Raw genomic sequence first — 18,641 nt, 5'->3', positions numbered from 1 at the left:
AGACACAAAGCACTGTGGTGTTTACCATGCAAATGTACCAAGAAAGCAAAATGCATATTCAAATCCTGGCAGAAAACTTAAGGAGGCTTTTCACTTACAGACTGGTGCCATTGTTAGCTCAATTACAGTTTAAAAAAAAATGGAACAAAAAGTTTACTGGACTGAAAATCTTTGCACCGGATAATTCATGCAATCAATACAAAAGAGAAATGCCATAGAATAAAACCGTTCATCTTGAACACTCTAATGATGTCATAAGTGGTGCATAATTTTTAACCGTTAAAAACCAGATGAAGATACAGGTGAAAGAATTGGTAAAATGAGGCGGAACACAGCTTGGTGATGGAATTTCTATGAAAGGTCCCCATGATCATCGCTGATGAACTTTGGCATGAAAAACTCAGAGTCCTTTCATCACTGCTGTACACGACAGAGCCTTGTGTTTTTTCAAAGTGGACAAAGACAGTTGCACTTCCTCTAATTTTGCAGGCCTGAGAGGTTAGGTTGTATCCCTTAACATGAGAATAGGTCACTACATGCATAAAGGGGTTGCAGTTAAGAAGGTTTTCATTCCAAACAAAGCAAACACCAGGTGAGTTTGTTGCCCATCTGTGGTTAATGTTGTGTTATTGAACAATGTGACTCAGTTTTTCCTTTGGCTGAAATAAAAACCTTATTCTCCAAGTCCTTTGTTGCATAAGAGTAAGCACCCCTGCCTTGGAGCCTGAACGCTGCCTCTGATCCTTAAACTATTCCGGTCCGTTCAGCTACAGTACTTTTTTTTCAGCCTAGAGAACCTGGCCCAGTAAATGCCGGCTCCTTTGGCTCAGTCTGTGTGTCCAAGTTTCCTGCAAACACTGGGGCAGAGAGTAAGCTGACTTCAAGGCTGTGTTCACGGCTGCCAGGGCTTCCTGTCTCTGCCTTTCTGTTCAGGAATGTGTTTGTAGCGACATTTGTCCCCAAAATGGCAGCCAGTGGTTCTCCAGAAGTAACACTCATCTCCGTTCACTGGGCCACGTCGTCGAGGCCTGGGCAGAGAGGAATTGAGGTGTGAATCAAAACTGCAGTTGTACATTTTTGAGTTCAGAGGTATAGAGATTTTTGAAAGTGAAGCTGAGGTGCTTCTTACCCAGCAGCTGCTCCAGCCTGCTGTGTGACAGGGAGACAGGTCTTAAGTGGAATGGGAAGGACCCTCTGAGTGCGACGGTCAGGATAGCGCACGACTAAACGTGTGTTCTCAATACAATAACCCTGTAAGAATGAGAACATACCTTCTGGTTCATATGAATACTGTTTGGAAAGTGAAACAAGTTAAGAGAAGACCAAATGAGTTTCAGTAGAGGAAGTAAAGGAAAAAAGGGAAAATCCCACAACGACGCGGCTGACTAGACTGCCTTTGTATAAAATTTGCCTGATCACATTCTACAGTTTTAAGATTAAAGATTTCCTCGATCATCATTCGCAGACATAAAAGCATGACGTGCTGTCACTTCAGCCCACAGCAGTGTAACAGGAAACAAACACAGAAATATATCTAACACAATCTTCCTCAAAAACAACCCCACTAGAAACACTTCTAAAAATACTTTTCAGGGCTAAAATAAAAAAAGTCATTGTAAAAGAAAAGTCAAAACTTACAAGAATAGCATTCTTGATGTTAAATAAGGGTGTATTGTGTGATAGTGTTGGTATTTTGTTGTTAATTTTGATTAATTTGAACAGTTTTTACAGCTCTACCAACAACTACTTACATTTAGTTTCTCCATTGCACGAGCAGCCATGGATGCATTCTTGAAGTTCACAAAGGCACAAAATCTCTCATGCAGGACACGGATACTCTCAATCTCTCCGTACCTATGATGCAAAGCAAACAGCGTAAAACACAAGTCAAAAACAACCTGAGTTAGACATTACATTTATGTTCACATCTGCTGAAGTAGGATAAACAAAACTGTTTTCAGCTTATTATTATCAAGTTATACATTTTGAAAAGGTCCCAGAGATGCTTCTCAGTTAGCTCTGTTGTCACATTTCCAACCCACAGAGAAGGACAAGGGCTCCTAAAGAGAGGAGAAAGACAGTGAATGGAAGCAATAAAATACAGCTCAAACACACAATGTGTCGAAGCTGCTTCAAAGAACCCTTAACGTGTCAAACTTGTAAAGTTGGTGATTTGAGTAAACACATCAAACATAAGGTCTCATACCCTGGTTGCACAACTGCTGGATCTTGGCTCCCAGCTGCAAAACAAACAGAGTTTCATCAGTGGATTAGAAAGACAAATAACTGAATAAGCCACAAATAAAACATGCAGCCCTATGTAAAATAAGGAAGCAAATGCTAATATACCTTTGGCGACATCGGAGCAAGATGCTAGAACAGCCTGGACAGTGGAGAACTTCTCCAGGAGAGAAACGCTTTGCCCTTCTTCAAAACCAAGCTCCTGAGGGAAAGAAAGGCATGGAAGCAGCATGAAATTACTTCAAGTGTGATGACATGACAACTAGTTTAATATTGCCTCTTCAGGAGATTCTGGTTATTTTCGTTCACATCTGAGCCTCAAGAAGCATCCATTATTTCTATTCGCAGGTTATATTTACCATTAACTGCAGCACTTTACAGTCAAAGAGGTCATTGGCGGCCTCCTCACAGTCTTTGTCCAGTTTTAGCACCTGTTCCATAGCCTTCTCTGCCTCACTGTACCTCTGCAACACACATCAAAATCAAACAACAGTGAATTAGATAGAAAACAACAAAGCAGACTGTGAGGACTTAGATTAAATGTATCTACCTTCATGCCCATGAGAGCACTGCCCCGTCTGAAGTGTCCTTTAGGCCAGTCTGGAGCCAGCTGGATGGAGCGCTCAGCGTCTGCCAGGGCCTGGGGGTACTGCTCCAAGCAGAAATAGCAATAGGAACGATTCCCAAAGAATCTACAATAAGAGAATTTAAAAAAATGATAAATTAACATTGTTCTATGTATCCAATCTGTATCCACCAATTCATCTCATGACCTCAGATGATGTACCTATTGTCCTTTGGGTCACATTTGATGGCTTCTGTAAACATACTGGCTGCTTGTGCGTACTGCCCCTCCTGCACCAACTTTATCCCTTTTTCTGCTGGAAAGAAAAAAAATGCTTGTAAATAACTCTAGGGTGAGTCAGCTCCATTAGGCTCCTTGACATGCTCAAACAAAGCTGTGTGTAATTAATAATTTACTCCCAACTTTGATTTGTGTCTCAATGAATAACCCAATGAAAGGGCTGTTTACATAACACTGCTGTGTGGAAATGCTTTCGTACCTGTTAGTGAGGCGCTTTTCTTGGTCGTGGTGTCAGTTCCATTTGTCTGCAAGAAAAAAGAATGCATCATACTTACGGATATGAAACTTTTGAATCCTCTTAAGAGGAAATGCTCTGATATGAGTGCCAGTTTCACTACACAGGTACTGAGTGGGTTTATCTCTGAAGACACATAGTGTGATTTTTTTTTTTTTTACATATGACAATGCACAGAATGTTGGGGTAATGCCAAGAAGCTGTATCAGCAGCAAACAATATAGTTCCAGCAGGTACCTTTTCTATCTGAAGGTATGCTGATTATTCTCAATTCTGTACTTTTTTGTCTTTTGTTATGCATTTTGGCGCTGATGATCTCATTTTATTTATTGGCTTGTTTATCATCAAAGTGAGACTATTTGGAGGAGCTTCGCCTGTTGTGAGCTGACAGGATCCAGGAGACAGAGACTGAACAGACTGCTGGGGAGGCTCAGTCCTGAACCCTGTGGAGGTGGAGACTGACTGGGCTGGAGAGTGGTGGACGGGCTGTTGTCATCTATTTTCTTGTGGACCTTTTTGCACTTTCTATACACTTTCTTATTTTTGTTTTATTGATTGCTGCTGTGACTCCTGAATTTCCCCTCGGGGATAAAGTATTTTCTTTCTTTCTTTCTTTCTTTCTTTCTTTCTTTCTTTCTTTCTATCTATCTATCTATCTATCTATCTATCTATCTATCTATCTATCTATCTATCTATCTATCTATCTATCTATCTATCTATCTATCTATCTATTTCAAGACCACTAATTAAGTCCTCACAAATCAAACCTATAAGCAATGTTAATATTATTTGTAATAGAACCATATCTGCAATGTGTCATTAAGGCTCTAACTGAACCACTTAGGCAACTCAATACGCTGATTCACATCACCAATAATCAAGGTGCAGGAATTGTCCCCGCACTGACATAAAGTAGGTCAAACACACACGCTCACATACACACATTCCAACAACTGTTGTAAAAGCTAACGTGGTCCAGAGTCCACTTTTCCACGTAACACACTCTGGAACATTCACAGGGAAAATCGTGGACACTTATTCACATCTCAAAGTATCCATTAGCATTCATTCACCTCTCTCCTGGCCTCGTTCTCCTTGTTTTCTTTGGACTTGCGGTTGGATCCTTTGGGTTTGATATGGCTAGCAGCATTAGCAAAGAAAGCACTGCTCACATCCCACTCCGGCTCCTATGGGACAAACAAAGTCAGACGCTGGTGTTCAATAATTTGCCATCAAGGCTGAGAGGGAGAAAAACTAAATCAACTGACTGGCGTAAACAAGATAAGGTTGTTTGAGCACGACAGAGTTAAAACTTGACAGCACCTTCTGGTATTGTGTTTTTAAGCAGGCTTTAGTGTCCTCACCTCCTCAGTAGATCTGGTCTGACTCTTCTGATGTCCTTTGATTCCTGAAGAAGTCATGACCGGTGTGGCGACGTCCTTGTGGGAGGCAGTTGTTTTTACTTCTGGTTCTCCCACCTTTTGAACTCTAACTTTCTCATGTTCAGGACAAGCTTCTGCTTCTGACTCGCTCTCATCCAGTTCAGACTCTGCACCTCCATCCTCATCATCACCATCCTACAAAGCAGATCATTAAAATATTTCTTTTTTTCCCCGCAACAAAAATCAAATGTAGAGCAACTTGTTTAAAGGAACAATCTGATAATTACTTCTTCTGCATTCTCATTTTGCTTGACCTGCTCCTGCTTCTTGCGTTTTCGGCGGCGCTGAAAGAAATACAGTACTTAATATGAGAAGATAAATCAGGGACACAACTTGTCTTATCCAAATCATAGCCTGTCCCACCTTGAGCCAGGAGTACATAGCCTACACAACAGAAATTTAAGCTAAAACACTGGGAATCTCATGAGTATCAGGATTAAGACACAGGTTATAGCCATAGACTATAAAAAAAAATGGACGTCATCTTGCTTTGCTCGAAGAAATGTTTCCCACGTTCGATTGTTGTGGTGATTTGAAGATATTATTTGGCTGCCTTGTATTCAAGTCCTCTTTTTTCTGAAGGGTTTCGTTTTCATTAGTTATACGAGGTTAAAAACAAGGTTTTACGTCACGTTTAATGATGATTGACAGCTGCTGCTATGTATTTTATTCAAGTTGTAAAATATATTGGGAGGTAGAGTCATACAGGTTATTAGACTCTCAAAAGAAAAAAAATAGATATTTTTATTATCCGGCTACACTCAGATTCTCCCAGCATCCCTTACAGTCTCTAGTGCGCAGACTCTGGCTGCACAACTGCTACAAATGGCGGCACCTGTGACGGGGAAATTTTGGCTTCAAAACCATACAATGGTAAATGGCAGAGCCACGCTGTCCACTCTATATACAGCCTATGGTTATAACCAGCTATTGAGCTTGGCTAGAAAAAAAAAACATACCTAATGTGAATGTAAGTTGTAAGAAAAGTTAAGCTGTGTCTGTAGCTACTGATAGATTTTAATTGCAAAAGTTGAAAATAGTTCATAAAATGTGTTTTTTTCCTCTGTGTTCTCACTAAATTTGTCCTATTTTCATAATCACAGAAGTCAAAAGCTACCTTAAGATTGAAATATAACCTTTTATCATGTAAAAAATACTGGGAAAAGTATTGTGATACCCTGCCGAGGGGATGAACTATCCAAATGGCTGTTAGTTTAATAAGCAGGTACAACATAACATCAAGTGGCATCCAAGAAAGTTCACCTGTAACAACATGTCCTTAAGAAGCCAAAACACGTGCATTAAGACATGCCATCTGTCAAAACACTCACAATTCCTCAGTGTCAAGTAGCGTTAGGATTTTTTTATACATGACTGAGATTTTACTTGGCCATGCAGCATTCTTGCCTAAGTTCTGTGTCCTCACCTTCCTCTTGGCTTTGCGTCGCTCCGCCCTCTGTCTAACCTTCTCCTCCTCACTCAGATCCTCCTCTCCGTTTAATGCAACCTAAACACACACACAGATATGAAAACACTTACACACAGTTGAACATTGCACATTGTACTTTCACCCTCTCAGTCCTGACAATGCCCTGTCAATCTGACACACACACACACACGACTTGTTTACCTGGGACAAAGTGGCATCGTTACTTGGGTCAGGGTTTGCGGTACCACAGTCCATCTGCTCCTCCTGCGGCTGGACAGGGGGGCCTGATGGGAAACATGTAGCACATCAACTCTTCAGGGAAAGATTACACCAACTTCTGCCCGCTTATGCTTGGCTTCAATTCAGAAAAATCTCCCAAAATAGTACAGCTGACAAGAGCAGTCTGAACTGAAAACCCTCCTTAGTGCACACTCGGTTGTTAAACTAGTAGCTAATGGGTTTCTCATCAAGAATCATTAGGAAGGCATTAAATCTCCACACCAAACATAAGCTTCAAGTATTATCTGTAGAAAAAAAAAATCAAGAAAGTGCTATAAGTTACGCCCGGCTGTACCTGACAAGGCTGTAAAACAAGCAAATATGACCTTTGAAATGCTAGAGCCTGACAAAAAGAAACATCCGTTGTCTGGATGCAAATAAATGCAGTCCTACTTCCTACTTCAGGTCTAACTGCTCTGACCTTTGATAGCAGGAAAGCTCAATTCTACATGATGATGGGTGGAGACAGGAAACATGATGTAATGTTTTCTTATGAAAAAAAGAAGAAGAGAAAGGAAGCTGAACGAGAGCTGACACTGCTGAGCAGATCTGACTCAAGTTGCACTAATGCATGCTCCGACTCTACTATTTGCACAAGCCCAACATGCAACACAGCTGTCTGTGACACAGCTGTCTGTGACACAGCTGTTTGAGAACATGATAGCTGTGCTTAGGAACATGGTGGAAGTGTTGTTTGAGTGTTGCGATGCGTACAACAGAAACCTGTAGCTGAATTTAAGACAAAAGGGATCAAAATATAAACAGCAGCATGACTGTATCTGTGCAGTGTCAGGTTTCAGTTTGTTCTGCTAAGATCTCCAAAGCAGTGACACAGTCATACTTTGACAGTGACTCATGTTGTGACTGGCAAGTATTTGATGCAAGTTATTTCAGTTCTCCCTCTGCTCAGTACTCTTTCAGTATTTCAGCTTTTTTGAATCAGATGAATTATTTTTCATTTAGGAGAAGAGAATTAGCTTAACTCTTTATCTATTTTTTCTGAGTAAAGTGTTGGGGCTATGGCACTTAGGACAGCTATTTGAAATTTAAGTTACAAATATTAATCATAACAACATCATAGAAAGATGAATAAATAATGAAATAATCCACAGTTGTAGCCAAGCGGAAACCTCAAATGTTGTAAAATGAAACCAATGCAGAAGAGCAAAATACTACAAATCCTCGAGTGGCCTTCATTCAGTTTCAGGAACTCTCATTTGAACTTTCATTTATTGTTTATTGTCTCATGTGCTGGACAGGGTTTTTGAACAAAAACATTTGTTAAATGATCTAAAGGCAATGATTTATACGTAACTTTTCACAATTAAAAGCCGGCCTCATCTCCTCCTCTTACCCATGAAGGGGTTGAGACAAAGTTAGGTGGAGTCAACTTTTGCACCTGCTAACGTTTGACTTCAAAGCATTTTTTCAGAAACCAGTAGGCATCATAACAGAGACTACATTCAGCTTTTGTATAGTCTACCGTTGCAGCTTTACTTTGTTAAAGACTCTACTCCACAATGAGTCATTAACTCCAGAAAGTGAAAGACCTTTCAGCTGTCTGCATCAGCCTCACTACTCAGATCTCCTGATACAAGCCCAGCTTCATCCCATTACCTGAGCCAACGCTTTTTCTTTAACCCAAACCATAAAGGAATGCCCACCTTACGGATAAATGAGCCAAGAAAAAGTAACAAAGAGTCTCTGTTTCTCCCCTTCAAGGACTCTGCCTGAGTTAATGTCAAGTTGAAAGGTGAGCTCTTTCCACAGGAATGCTAAATAAGAGTGTATTGACATGAACAAGAGGTTTAACCAGGAAATCAACCTCCAGCTCCTTTACTTTAACATGTGTAAACACACCCTGACAGAACAAGAGGGAACTTAAACATTAGATGGATTAAAGGTGCCCTCATGTTAGTCAACACAGGGATATTTTGTTTTTGTTCAGGGGTTAAACACATGGTATAGCTTTGTTTAGTGAGATCAGACTGAATTGTGACCAGGATCATTTAAAACTCAAACTGAAACAGTGAAGTTTGTTCCCTTGTTCCTCACACATCATTCAGATGTACTTGTACCAATGAAATGACATTCAATTATCCCTTTGATTTTACAGACAACCTCTATTCAATTAACTTTTAAGGCTAAATTCTACCAGATCCATGTCCAGTCTGTCTCCGCTCTGAGCCATGTGTACACGTAGCCGCCTCGCTAGGTATTTTCAAGACAAATATACCCCCCTCGTTCGTTTATAAAAATACTTTTGTCCACACACACCGGGCAAATCTGCCGGTGAGTGCTACTTGAAGCATGCCAAACCCATATTTGGCAGTGTTTTTCACACCCTAAAATCAGAATGAACCTCTGTCATTCTGCTGTGACGTTTGAGAACCAAAAACTCAAGTTTCCCAGCGTCTACACAAAAACCAAAACCCGAGTTTTCTAAAAATCTTTACTGGAACTGGCTGGAATTTTCTGATAACATTGTTTTTAGTGACGTCAAACTGCCGTTTCATGTGGACCACAGGCCTTAGTGTTAAAAAATATATATATGCAGTTTCCCAGATACCTGGCTACATGTGGACACGGCCTCAATCACAGCTCTTCATCAGCTGATACGTTTCAATTCTAGTCAATGTGTTTACTTCCAATGGCTCTGCTTTATGGCGTTCTGGCTCTGTTTCAGGTTTGGCAATCTGGATCTCTCAGAGGCTGATACACAAGACTTCTGTTTTTGCCAGATGCCACAGCACAGCCCATCAATTAGCATAGAGCAAATCGAGTGGGTCAGGAAGTCAGACACCAAAACAACAGTAAAACATCTCGTTGACACCAGATCGTATTTCACGGAAGTACAACTAAAAAATGTCACAATGAGTGGAGCCAGACACTGAGTAAACAGGTAAGGGGTTTTTAGAGGAGAACGACAACAAAAAACTGCCTCAAGCAGTCCTACTCTTTGCTGTGTTATGAAAATGCAGCTGCCGGATGTTGACAGACAAGGGAGCAGAACACAACAGAGCGAAGATGGACCTGACGTGGATCCAGTGGAAGTCTGCCGTTTTATGACTATACACATGGTCATATGTGGGGTGAATAATGAGATTTGACCTGCATATGGTTCCAACGATGTTGTGTTTCATTGGTAAAGACCACAAAAAAAAGAAAACTTCTCATTATAGCTCAATACATCCTTAGCAATAAACGAATGATTCAGATTTTAAAAGAGTTAGCTTATTTGTACAGGTTTATATCAAACCCATTCAAAGCAGAGACAGAAAAAAAAATCCAGTTAATTGATTGCTGTTGCTCATTTCATCTTTGGCGTTATAAATTCCCCGATTCAGGTAAGAGAGCAGACAAATAAGGATATTCTGAAGTGACTAATTTGTCCAAAATCAATATTTCTCTTTAAACATTGGGCAACGTGACAAGGCTGAAAGAAAAAAAAGCTGGAAAAAAATTTGTATGAGCACATTTCATTTAACATGGCTCAACACTGAATCAATGAGTCTGCAGTAAATGAGATCAACAGGTCTGGTGAAGGTTGGCAGAGCTAGCACCCCCCACTGAGACATGCTGATAAGGTGAGACAGGCTAAGACAGGCTAGTTTCTAAATCAAAATATTACAAACTGCACTGCACTAAGACGCACCATCTGTCATCTTTGTTTGCATCAAGATAGTCACCAGCAACTGGAGCTTTAGCTCTGGTTATAGCCAGACTAAACATCTATTCAGCATTCCAGGGCTAAGTTAATAGAGTATTAGTAACTTGCTTGGTTATTCTGAAGACAACTAGCAAAGGGTTCATTAGTATAGTTGACTTAACAAGCACATCCATACTAATCATTTATAAAAACAGCCTTTAATAAAAACTTATCTCCTATTGCTAAACTTTTTTTGTTTGTTTGGCTTTTGCAAAAAGAAAATTTCAATGATACAAAATTTTATTTAAAAGCCCTTTTCTTTGATTTTAAATTACAAACACCTTAGAGAGTAAAATTAAGTTCTTAAATAGTTTAACAAATAATCTACCTTATTTTTTAGGGGTGCACAATATTTTATCAGTATCAGCTGATATTTACTTAAAAATAAAATATCAGATATCAGCCAACAAGCCGATATGCACAGATAAAATAGACAGATAAAACAATGTGCTGCAGCACACTTGATTAAATGCCGACCTTTGTGCCATGACTCAAAACTACTGCTTATATGCTTTGTATTTTCTTATTGTTTGCACATGTCTGTTACACAGTGTTTGTAGCTAATAGAATTGTGCAGTGTAGAAGAAGGATTAAGGCACATTTGCCATCAAAGAGCAAACCATTTTATTTAACTGGGGTTTAATTGCTGCACACTTGCACTTCTCACATGTTCTCCTCATGTTTACTTACTATGTCGAATGTGAAAATAGCCAAATTTGGCCTGGTTGTGGGTATTGTTATGATTGCTTCAGGAAGAGCATCATCCAAGTTTTAAGAGGGATGTACCTTTATGTATTTTATTCATTTATTTGTTTAAGTAATTGTCATTAACAAATACACAGCATTAATTATTTTTCTTATTTTGCACAAAAAATGAATACATACCAAATGTGATGAGAGCATGCACCATAATATTGTACACTACTTTCAATACAGGAGAGAGTTGATGATCCCTAAAATTAGGTATGTGGAAAAAATATCGGTATCGGTAATCAGCTGAATGAGCTGTAAAATATCAGCAAAAAAAATTCAATATCGTGAATCCCTGATTATTCTTTTAATTTAATGTGTTTGCTGTTACCAATAAACTAACAGGACAAAGTGTTAGCAAAGAAGTTAAATGAATGAATAAATCCATTTAAACAATGGGAATTTGAAACATGACAGGGCTATAAATACAGGTCTACAGCTATTGCAACTATTTGCTGATAGGATTGTGTCAACTGAGCAGTATAGTAGTCGATGTAAAGAACAAATTTGTTTTAGTATCTTCTCTATATCTTTCTCTGGTTTATACTTGTGAACTAACTTGCTCTACAGCTGGTAATACAACTTGAAAACTAAACAGAGAGAATAAAGAAGAGGAACAAAGTGCAGGCACATGACATGTTTAAAGACGCAGAACTTGATGCTCCTATCACTCTAAACATGGCCCTGCATGTACTGGGCTGCAGCGTTTTGCCACCTATTTGAGGCATTGTTGTCATACCAACATGCACAAGGGAATGTTCCTTTAACCCAGAGTTGTTTTGGACTTGTTTCCTGCTATATAATGCGTATTAATTGTATTACATGTGCCAGCATAACCGTAAAAGTCCCTGGGAGTGTGTTTTTAGTGTCGCTATTATACTTGGCACCGACTGAGCAAACTTGGAAGTGGTGAAAGCAAAGGGTGTAACAGACAGGAGGGGAACTCATTGTCTGAGATCTCAATGTTAACTTCAACACAAAACACAAACTCAGATGAACCACCTAACGCATAATGTTTAAAAACTTACGTCAAGCATATATTGTGAGCAGTTTCATTGTCATATCTGTTTCGTTATCACTTCGGTTGAACTTGCGGCTGAGTTTAGAAACTTTAGAAAACTAGGGCATGTCTTACCGCTCCCGAGTCCCAGCAGCCTGCATATATCTCTGGTGAATTTCATGAGCGCAACCATCCAGCATTATCCTCTCGATAATCCTTCAAGAAGTGTCTAAAACTAGTTTTCAGATCAGTGGGAACACGTTTGGGACAATCGCTATCGAATCTGCGGGAATCTTTGGTGGTTGACTCCACTTCCTGAGCGTCAAGCACAGACGTTGATCCACCCTGAGCTGCGTCTTAAAGGCACAGTACCCCGCTATTGACAGCCAAACGGCTCAGATATCAATCTGATAATGAACCAGCACAACACGACGGTTTGATTTATATGATCACGGATAAAAAGAAAATAAGTTTTAAAAAATCATTACCACTGATATTTTTATAACTCGTAGTATAATTCGTTAGAAGTTCAAATACAATACTAAGAAAATGCATACAAGAACTTAGATTCCCTCAGGAAGTTGCAAAAACTGTTTGCTAGGATACATAGAAAACACTCCACTTTCAAGGGTTCCCAAAATTAGGTGTCCCCAGATGCCCTCATTAAATGACTTTCTATCTTTTTTTTAATTATTTTTATTATTAAAGCTTTTTTTCCCGGTATGATTTTTTTACTCCAAGTTTAGAAGTCATGCTAATTCCAAGTAAATCAACACACAAATGAGAAGACAGTTGAATTTATGACAGGCAAATGTTTAAATCACTGAGGGGACCAACACACAAGTACAAAATACAGGGAATAAAGTCTGAAGAGATCGACGTTCATTGCAGCCTTTACTGATCTTTTATTAACAAAAAGGGAAGTTATTACAAAATAAACAGGAATTTGAGTGTTGCCCCTTGGTACCAGTCGCAGGTCCCTCACTCTAACTGATGATGTCAAAAATCAATGACAAGCATTTTCACATTTGCTTGTCATAGATTCAACTGTCGCCATAATGTCAGGAATCTAGGAGAGAAAGAGTGAAAACTGGTGCCCCTAGGATGGCCAGCAATAGCTCGGATCTGAGGTATAGCTTCTGATTGATGGCAGCAACCTTGCTGCTCTGAACCCAGCACACTTTCCCTATTAGTGGGTAAATAATCCAGTGCTGCGTAAAGAAAGGCCTATTCCTTTTTCCAAATACAAGACATGTGGCTAAGGCTAAACCTTCACATGTTACAATGAGTCAACCCATACATGTAGAGGACAACAGACATGCAAACTCCACACCAAGACATGGAATCAAACCAGGCACCTTTATGCTGCAAGGCCACAGCACTAACCACTGCACCACTTAGTGCTAGCGCTTCACAGCAGGATTACACCTGCAACTCCCTTTTAACACACTGTTAAGTCTTCTTATTTATTTTATGTAGTTACTGAGTTTATTAAACTGGAAAAGAAAGTCACAAAGTAAAGCCTTTTTATTTTCAAATATAAAAAGGTGCGCACAAGCAACCAGCAGAGCCAGCTAGTGCCTGCTGCATTAGTTGATCTATTCTGAAATTAAAAACTGTATTTGTGACCCCTTCTGTTTCTTCTCTGAGGATTTTGAATATGACCCCATAGCCTGGGATATTTCCTGAATCTAAAGTGAAACATATTTTAGACACAACAGATGCTGACGCCCTTGTTAAACTATTTGCAACAACTGATATTCTTTTTAATTTTAATCAAGTATACTTTTTTTTGTTTTATTTTATTTTTATTTTTTCCACTAGAACATGAAACCTGAGATAAAGTCGACTTTGGGCTTGCTAGAAAAATCCAATCCCAACTACAGTGCTTCTCCACTAGATGGAGACATTGCACACTAATCCTACAAAAATGACTTTATTGAACTGATTTTAATTAAAACTAAAAGCTTCGAATTCTACAGGTCAGCCATGAACCAGATGCTGTTACTTTTCTTTATATTTTTAGGCCTCTTTTCCAATGTTCCAGTAAAACAGACACTTTATAGTTTTTAGCTTTGCAGCAGTAAAAACATAATCACTGAACCAGTGTAAAATATGTGTTTTAGAAGTATTGTTAGCTACAAGAGTTTGCCACTTGATTTAATACAGTTTATACTTAATTATTATTCATTTTCAACCAAGTATAGTTCAACAAACACAGCTGCATCCCTGCACCTTGAATCTGTCTACTTATGATAAATAGAGGTTCAAGTGAAAGCCTTCTTTTCATGTACAAGCTGAGATGTTAAACTGACAAAGTGACAGGAGTTCTATGGTTTTCTTTAAAATTAAATAGTTTATTTAGTAGACATTTCACAGTTTAAATTCACATTATTTTTTACACATGGTGCTTTGATCCAGTTGATCTCCTTCTTTGTAATGAGAAGTTTATCTCTTCGCAGACAGGCTAAAACGTCCATTCATTTGTATGCAGAAGTTGTTCTTTATGATCATAGCTAAGTGAGGCCTGTCAGTGTTGTGTTTCAGATCTTTAAAGAGTTTACAGGAGTTTGAGATACAACACCCCCATAACAGTCTTCTTTAAGTCTTCATCTGGCTGCGGCTTTCTCTTGCTGCCTGGTTGCAGGAACTTGGCAAAGGCTGGAATCTGCATCATCCTGGTCTGGAAAGACTGAAGAAAGAGCAGAAATAGGTTGTTAAAGGAATGCTGTATTTTCTATTTTAAAGAATTTCATGGGAGCACACTTACCTTGACTTTACTGAAATCATTAAGGATTCCAGGAAATTCCTCCTCCAGCATCAGGCTGCATTCAAGAAGCAGCACATCTGCCATGCTCAGCCTACCTCCCACCAGGTAAACAGTCCCAGTCAAGGCCTGAGAAGACAGAAGCACAGACAATTTATAATTATGTGACATCTTTGACATACGTGTGCCACATGAACAGGGATTTAAAGTGGTACCTTTTCAAATGCAGGAAGGTAACGCTCTTTGGCTTTAGTTTCAATGGTTTTCAGTTTCAATTTACGATCTGGGGTCCAGATTAACGTCATGAACATTTCCATCAGATCCATCAGTCCCTCTGAGTACATGTTGATCCTAAGGGGAGGCATCAAAACAAACTTAAGCACAATCACAGAATACAATGATACCACTGGTGTTTTTATGTTTATGTTATGAAAACCTCCATACTTGACTCGGTCTTTTATATCTTGCCCATGAAGATTGTACTTTTCCGCAATGTAATTCAGGATGGCCTTTGTCTGGATCAGCTTCATGCCATCAATTTCCACCAAGGGGACTTGTTGAAACATGAGAGACCCATCTGGAAACACAGCAGCAGGTTATTCAGGTGGACTCTCACAGGTAGAAGACTGATTCTCACTGTAATTGAAATTCATCAGGCACGCTTTTCCAGTTTTGGTTTCATGCCAGGTTGCGTCATATATAGATGCAAACTATTTATGTGCTTAAGTAACACACTTACAGTTTCAGCAACTGAAACTAACTTACCATCTAAAAGTTGTTGATATTGCTCACGTTTAGTCAGAAACACCTCATCAAACTGTGGAAATAAGATTTTGAAAGAAGTTTAAGAAACATTCTAGAGGTTAAAAAAATGACTTAAAAAAAAAAAACAACTTACATCAACTTCTGCAGCTGTCAGGAGCCAGCGGATTGACTCCATTTTTCCTCTCCCATCAAAGTAAGTGAGCACAACTTTTCCAGCCATGGCTGCAAATTGTTGTCAGTGTAAAACTAAACAGCTTTAAAACAGACATAACATGAATTACTAAATGCACTTAAAAAAAGTGAGTGAGCTTGTAGATTCTGTTGGAAATGAGGCGTTATTTGTCTCACCATGACAAATTCAAATGTATCAATCTGACCCCATGCTTTTCTCACCTGTTTCCACTCAGACCATTGATGGGGGAAGAAGAGTCAAAGGTCCCTGGGTTCAGATTTATGCAGCCCTGACTACCACAACTTGTGCAAGGGTCAGTTTGGATCAATCTGAGCCTCCTCTCCTGTCCCCTGAGCCCTTATAAACTAACAGATAGTACTGACAAACGTAGGTAGAGTCGTCTTCAGGCATTGTCTCTCCTCTCATTGGCTGCCAGCCGTTCTTGGTATTCTGCAAACTGAGACTCGCATTCCTGAGCAAAATGGTTCCTCCTTATCTGTTGAAGGAACTGTTAGAGACGCATCTCTCTGTTCTTCCTTTAATTATTTATCTTCTAAACTGTGTCTGAACCATAGGCCTGACTCTAAAAAAAGTAACTATTAACTTGAGTTCTGAAGGTTACACAGTTAACTTTAGTTAGTAATTATTGGACATAGGCAGTGATCACTTCTCATCTTTATTCTGATTTTCATTCTGAGTGCGCAATAATTTCCCTTCAAGTGTTCTCTCATGCCACGACAGTTATATGTGTATAATATTGTTAGTACAGCAATCATAGTAAAGCATTCATACATAAGCTATATATTGTAATAGTTCACACCTGCTTGGCTTGCTGACTCCTGGTTTGACAAGACAGAAGAGGAAAATCCTTATACAAAGGCTAAAATAGAAACATTTCATCTGATTAGTCAGTAACAGCCAATAGAAAAACTGGTCTATTATATTTCATCTGCTAAACATTATGGAAATACTTCAGATTTGGTGTTCATGTGATCAATTTCAAATGTTTCTTGAATTAAATATGCTGTGTATACACAAGTGAACAAAGTTCGTAAAGTGTATGACATTTAATTTTGAGTTTTTCTCACCTAGACTTTTTTTTTTTTACCAAGTTTTATGCACAAATTTTAGTCTTTCCTTCTCCATTTCATGACTTGAGGTTTATCTTGTGTCCTCTCATTGGTTTTTTGAACTCTCACATTTTATATTACTTTTTTTTACATTACTTGACAGAAAATGTAAATAAACACATGATTTAGAACATGATTCGTTTCAGTGCCACTATTAGTGCGTTGGAAGATAAAAGCTGGGAGCTGTATGAAAATAGACCTAAGCAAGGATTGGCCCTACGGGAAATGATGGACATTAAGTAGCAAAACAAAAATAACAGGTGTAGAATTTAAATTATTTGCTTAGTGAGGATGACGAAAAGCTGGGGCTTATTTCTTCATGAAAAGATTGGGGAGAGCAGGTTTAGCTTTCACAGGAAGCTACAATATATATATATATATATATATATATATATATATATATATATATATATATATATATATATATATATATATATATATATATATATATATATATATATATATATATATATATATATATATATATATACATATATAGTAACATTGGGTGCTTTTTATTCTACTCCAACTTTGGAACCCTAATGGAGGATAAATAAAGCATATCACATCTAATCTTGACAGTTTGGCATTTCCTTAACATCAGAGGAAAAATGGAGTTTATCCATGGGCTCCTGACAGTAACACAAGTTAATGTACTTTTTAATCATTTATTTTTTTTCCTATGTAATCATTTACCTCTGTTTTACCTTTTGAAGAAAATTATGCAGCTCTTTTGTCACTTTGTCAGTTAAACATTTCAGATTGCTATACAAGAAATTTCTCGATTGGGCCTAGCCTAAGTGAAACAGTATAGATCTCTCAGTTGGGCCTTGTCCAAATGTTTGATCAAAGGGAGACAGCAAACGAGTGCTTGGTTCAATCCTCCAACTCTCTCAACTTTGTTTGGGTTAATAGAGTTACACACTCATCAGCCACTTTATTAGGCACACTTATCCAACTGTTCATTAACAGTTGTTGGTGCCAGATTTGCTGGTCTGAGTATTTCAGAAACTGCTGATCTACTGGGATTTTAACCCACAACCATCTCTAGGGTTTACAGAGAATGGTCCCAAAAAGAGAAAATATCCAGTGATCAGCAGTTCTGTGGGCCAAAATGCCTTGTTGATGCCAGAGGTCAGAGGAGAATGGACAGACTGGTTGGAGCTGATAGAAAGGCAACAGTAACTCAAACAACCACTGGTTACAACCAAGGTCTGCAGAAGAGCATCTCTGAAAGCACAACACCTTGAGGCTGATGGGCTACAGCAGCTGAAGACCACACCGGGTGACTGATGAGTCTGGGTTTCTGCTGCCACATTTGGATGGTAGGGTCAGAATTAGCTGATTCCTACTAGCTGTTGAATTCAATTTATTTTAGGTTAGAGCTTTAAATATGGACAGCTCATAGCAAAAAAAAATTAACATCAAAACACATGCATGTTCCACAAATGGCCAGCAGATGGTGGTGTAAAACTGCAATAGGAATAACTTGATTTCCTTGCAGCTGGTGTCATTGACATTTCCACATTTGCACTCATCGCCTGCTGCTTCGTTGTTTATTTTGCTGCCACCGTTGCAGCTCTGCATGTAAAGGTGTGAACAAAACATAAAAGTCTCTCGAAATTCTGCAGGCACAAGCAGAGTGGGTTACGTGAGATTACATTTCCTGACTCTGGAGACTCATATTTGGCCTGTGGCTTACTGATGCACATACACTTAGGGATGTTACATGTTTCAGTCTTCTACTTCCTCTTTTTGTCCTTTATTTACCTTTAATCAGCATAAACACAAACACTGACGTGAAATTATCAAGAGTCAGGCTGTCAGTCAGGAGGGTATCAGTGTGGAGCAGGACTT

At 38.9% G+C, this 18,641-nt stretch overlaps 2 protein-coding genes across 4 annotated transcripts; both read right to left on the bottom strand.

Moving 5' to 3' along the window:
- Window positions 1-135: 135 nt before the first annotated feature.
- LOC141794810 (uncharacterized) lies at window positions 136-12,305 on the bottom strand. 2 transcript variants are annotated; one of them, XM_074675337.1, is made up of 16 exons: window positions 12,086-12,305; window positions 6,414-6,496; window positions 6,210-6,290; window positions 5,011-5,067; window positions 4,706-4,918; window positions 4,415-4,528; window positions 3,306-3,351; window positions 3,029-3,122; window positions 2,792-2,933; window positions 2,601-2,705; window positions 2,350-2,443; window positions 2,207-2,240; window positions 1,983-2,060; window positions 1,752-1,854; window positions 1,130-1,251; window positions 136-1,028 (listed from the first exon to the last, which is right to left on the bottom strand). In XM_074675337.1, exons 1-16 carry the CDS (start codon window positions 12,141-12,143, stop codon window positions 893-895), a joined length of 1,560 nt encoding a protein of 519 aa, XP_074531438.1. In that variant the 5' UTR covers window positions 12,144-12,305; the 3' UTR covers window positions 136-892. The 2 variants fall into 2 exon arrangements, with proteins under 2 accessions (XP_074531438.1, XP_074531439.1); XM_074675338.1 differs by having other exon boundaries at window positions 3,029-3,119.
- A 2,061-nt stretch (window positions 12,306-14,366) lies between these two features.
- Window positions 14,367-15,900, bottom strand: LOC141795072 (glutathione S-transferase alpha-5-like). Of its 2 annotated transcripts, none has more exons than XM_074675824.1 (7): window positions 15,876-15,900; window positions 15,616-15,736; window positions 15,483-15,534; window positions 15,162-15,294; window positions 14,933-15,068; window positions 14,721-14,846; window positions 14,367-14,642 (listed from the first exon to the last, which is right to left on the bottom strand). In XM_074675824.1, exons 2-7 carry the CDS (start codon window positions 15,700-15,702, stop codon window positions 14,511-14,513), a joined length of 666 nt encoding a protein of 221 aa, XP_074531925.1. In that variant the 5' UTR covers window positions 15,703-15,736; window positions 15,876-15,900; the 3' UTR covers window positions 14,367-14,510. The 2 variants fall into 2 exon arrangements, with proteins under 2 accessions (XP_074531925.1, XP_074531924.1); XM_074675823.1 differs by lacking the exon at window positions 15,876-15,900 and adding an exon at window positions 15,831-15,871.
- Between the last annotated feature and the right edge of the window lie 2,741 nt (window positions 15,901-18,641).

Source organism: Halichoeres trimaculatus, unplaced genomic scaffold (genome assembly GCF_033239565.1).
Source record: "Halichoeres trimaculatus isolate MK-OKI-2021-1 unplaced genomic scaffold, fHalTri1.1 fHalTri1_scaffold_8, whole genome shotgun sequence".
Taxonomy (NCBI): Eukaryota; Metazoa; Chordata; class Actinopteri; order Labriformes; family Labridae; genus Halichoeres; species Halichoeres trimaculatus.
This window is presented reverse-complemented; position numbering and strand designations above follow the sequence as displayed.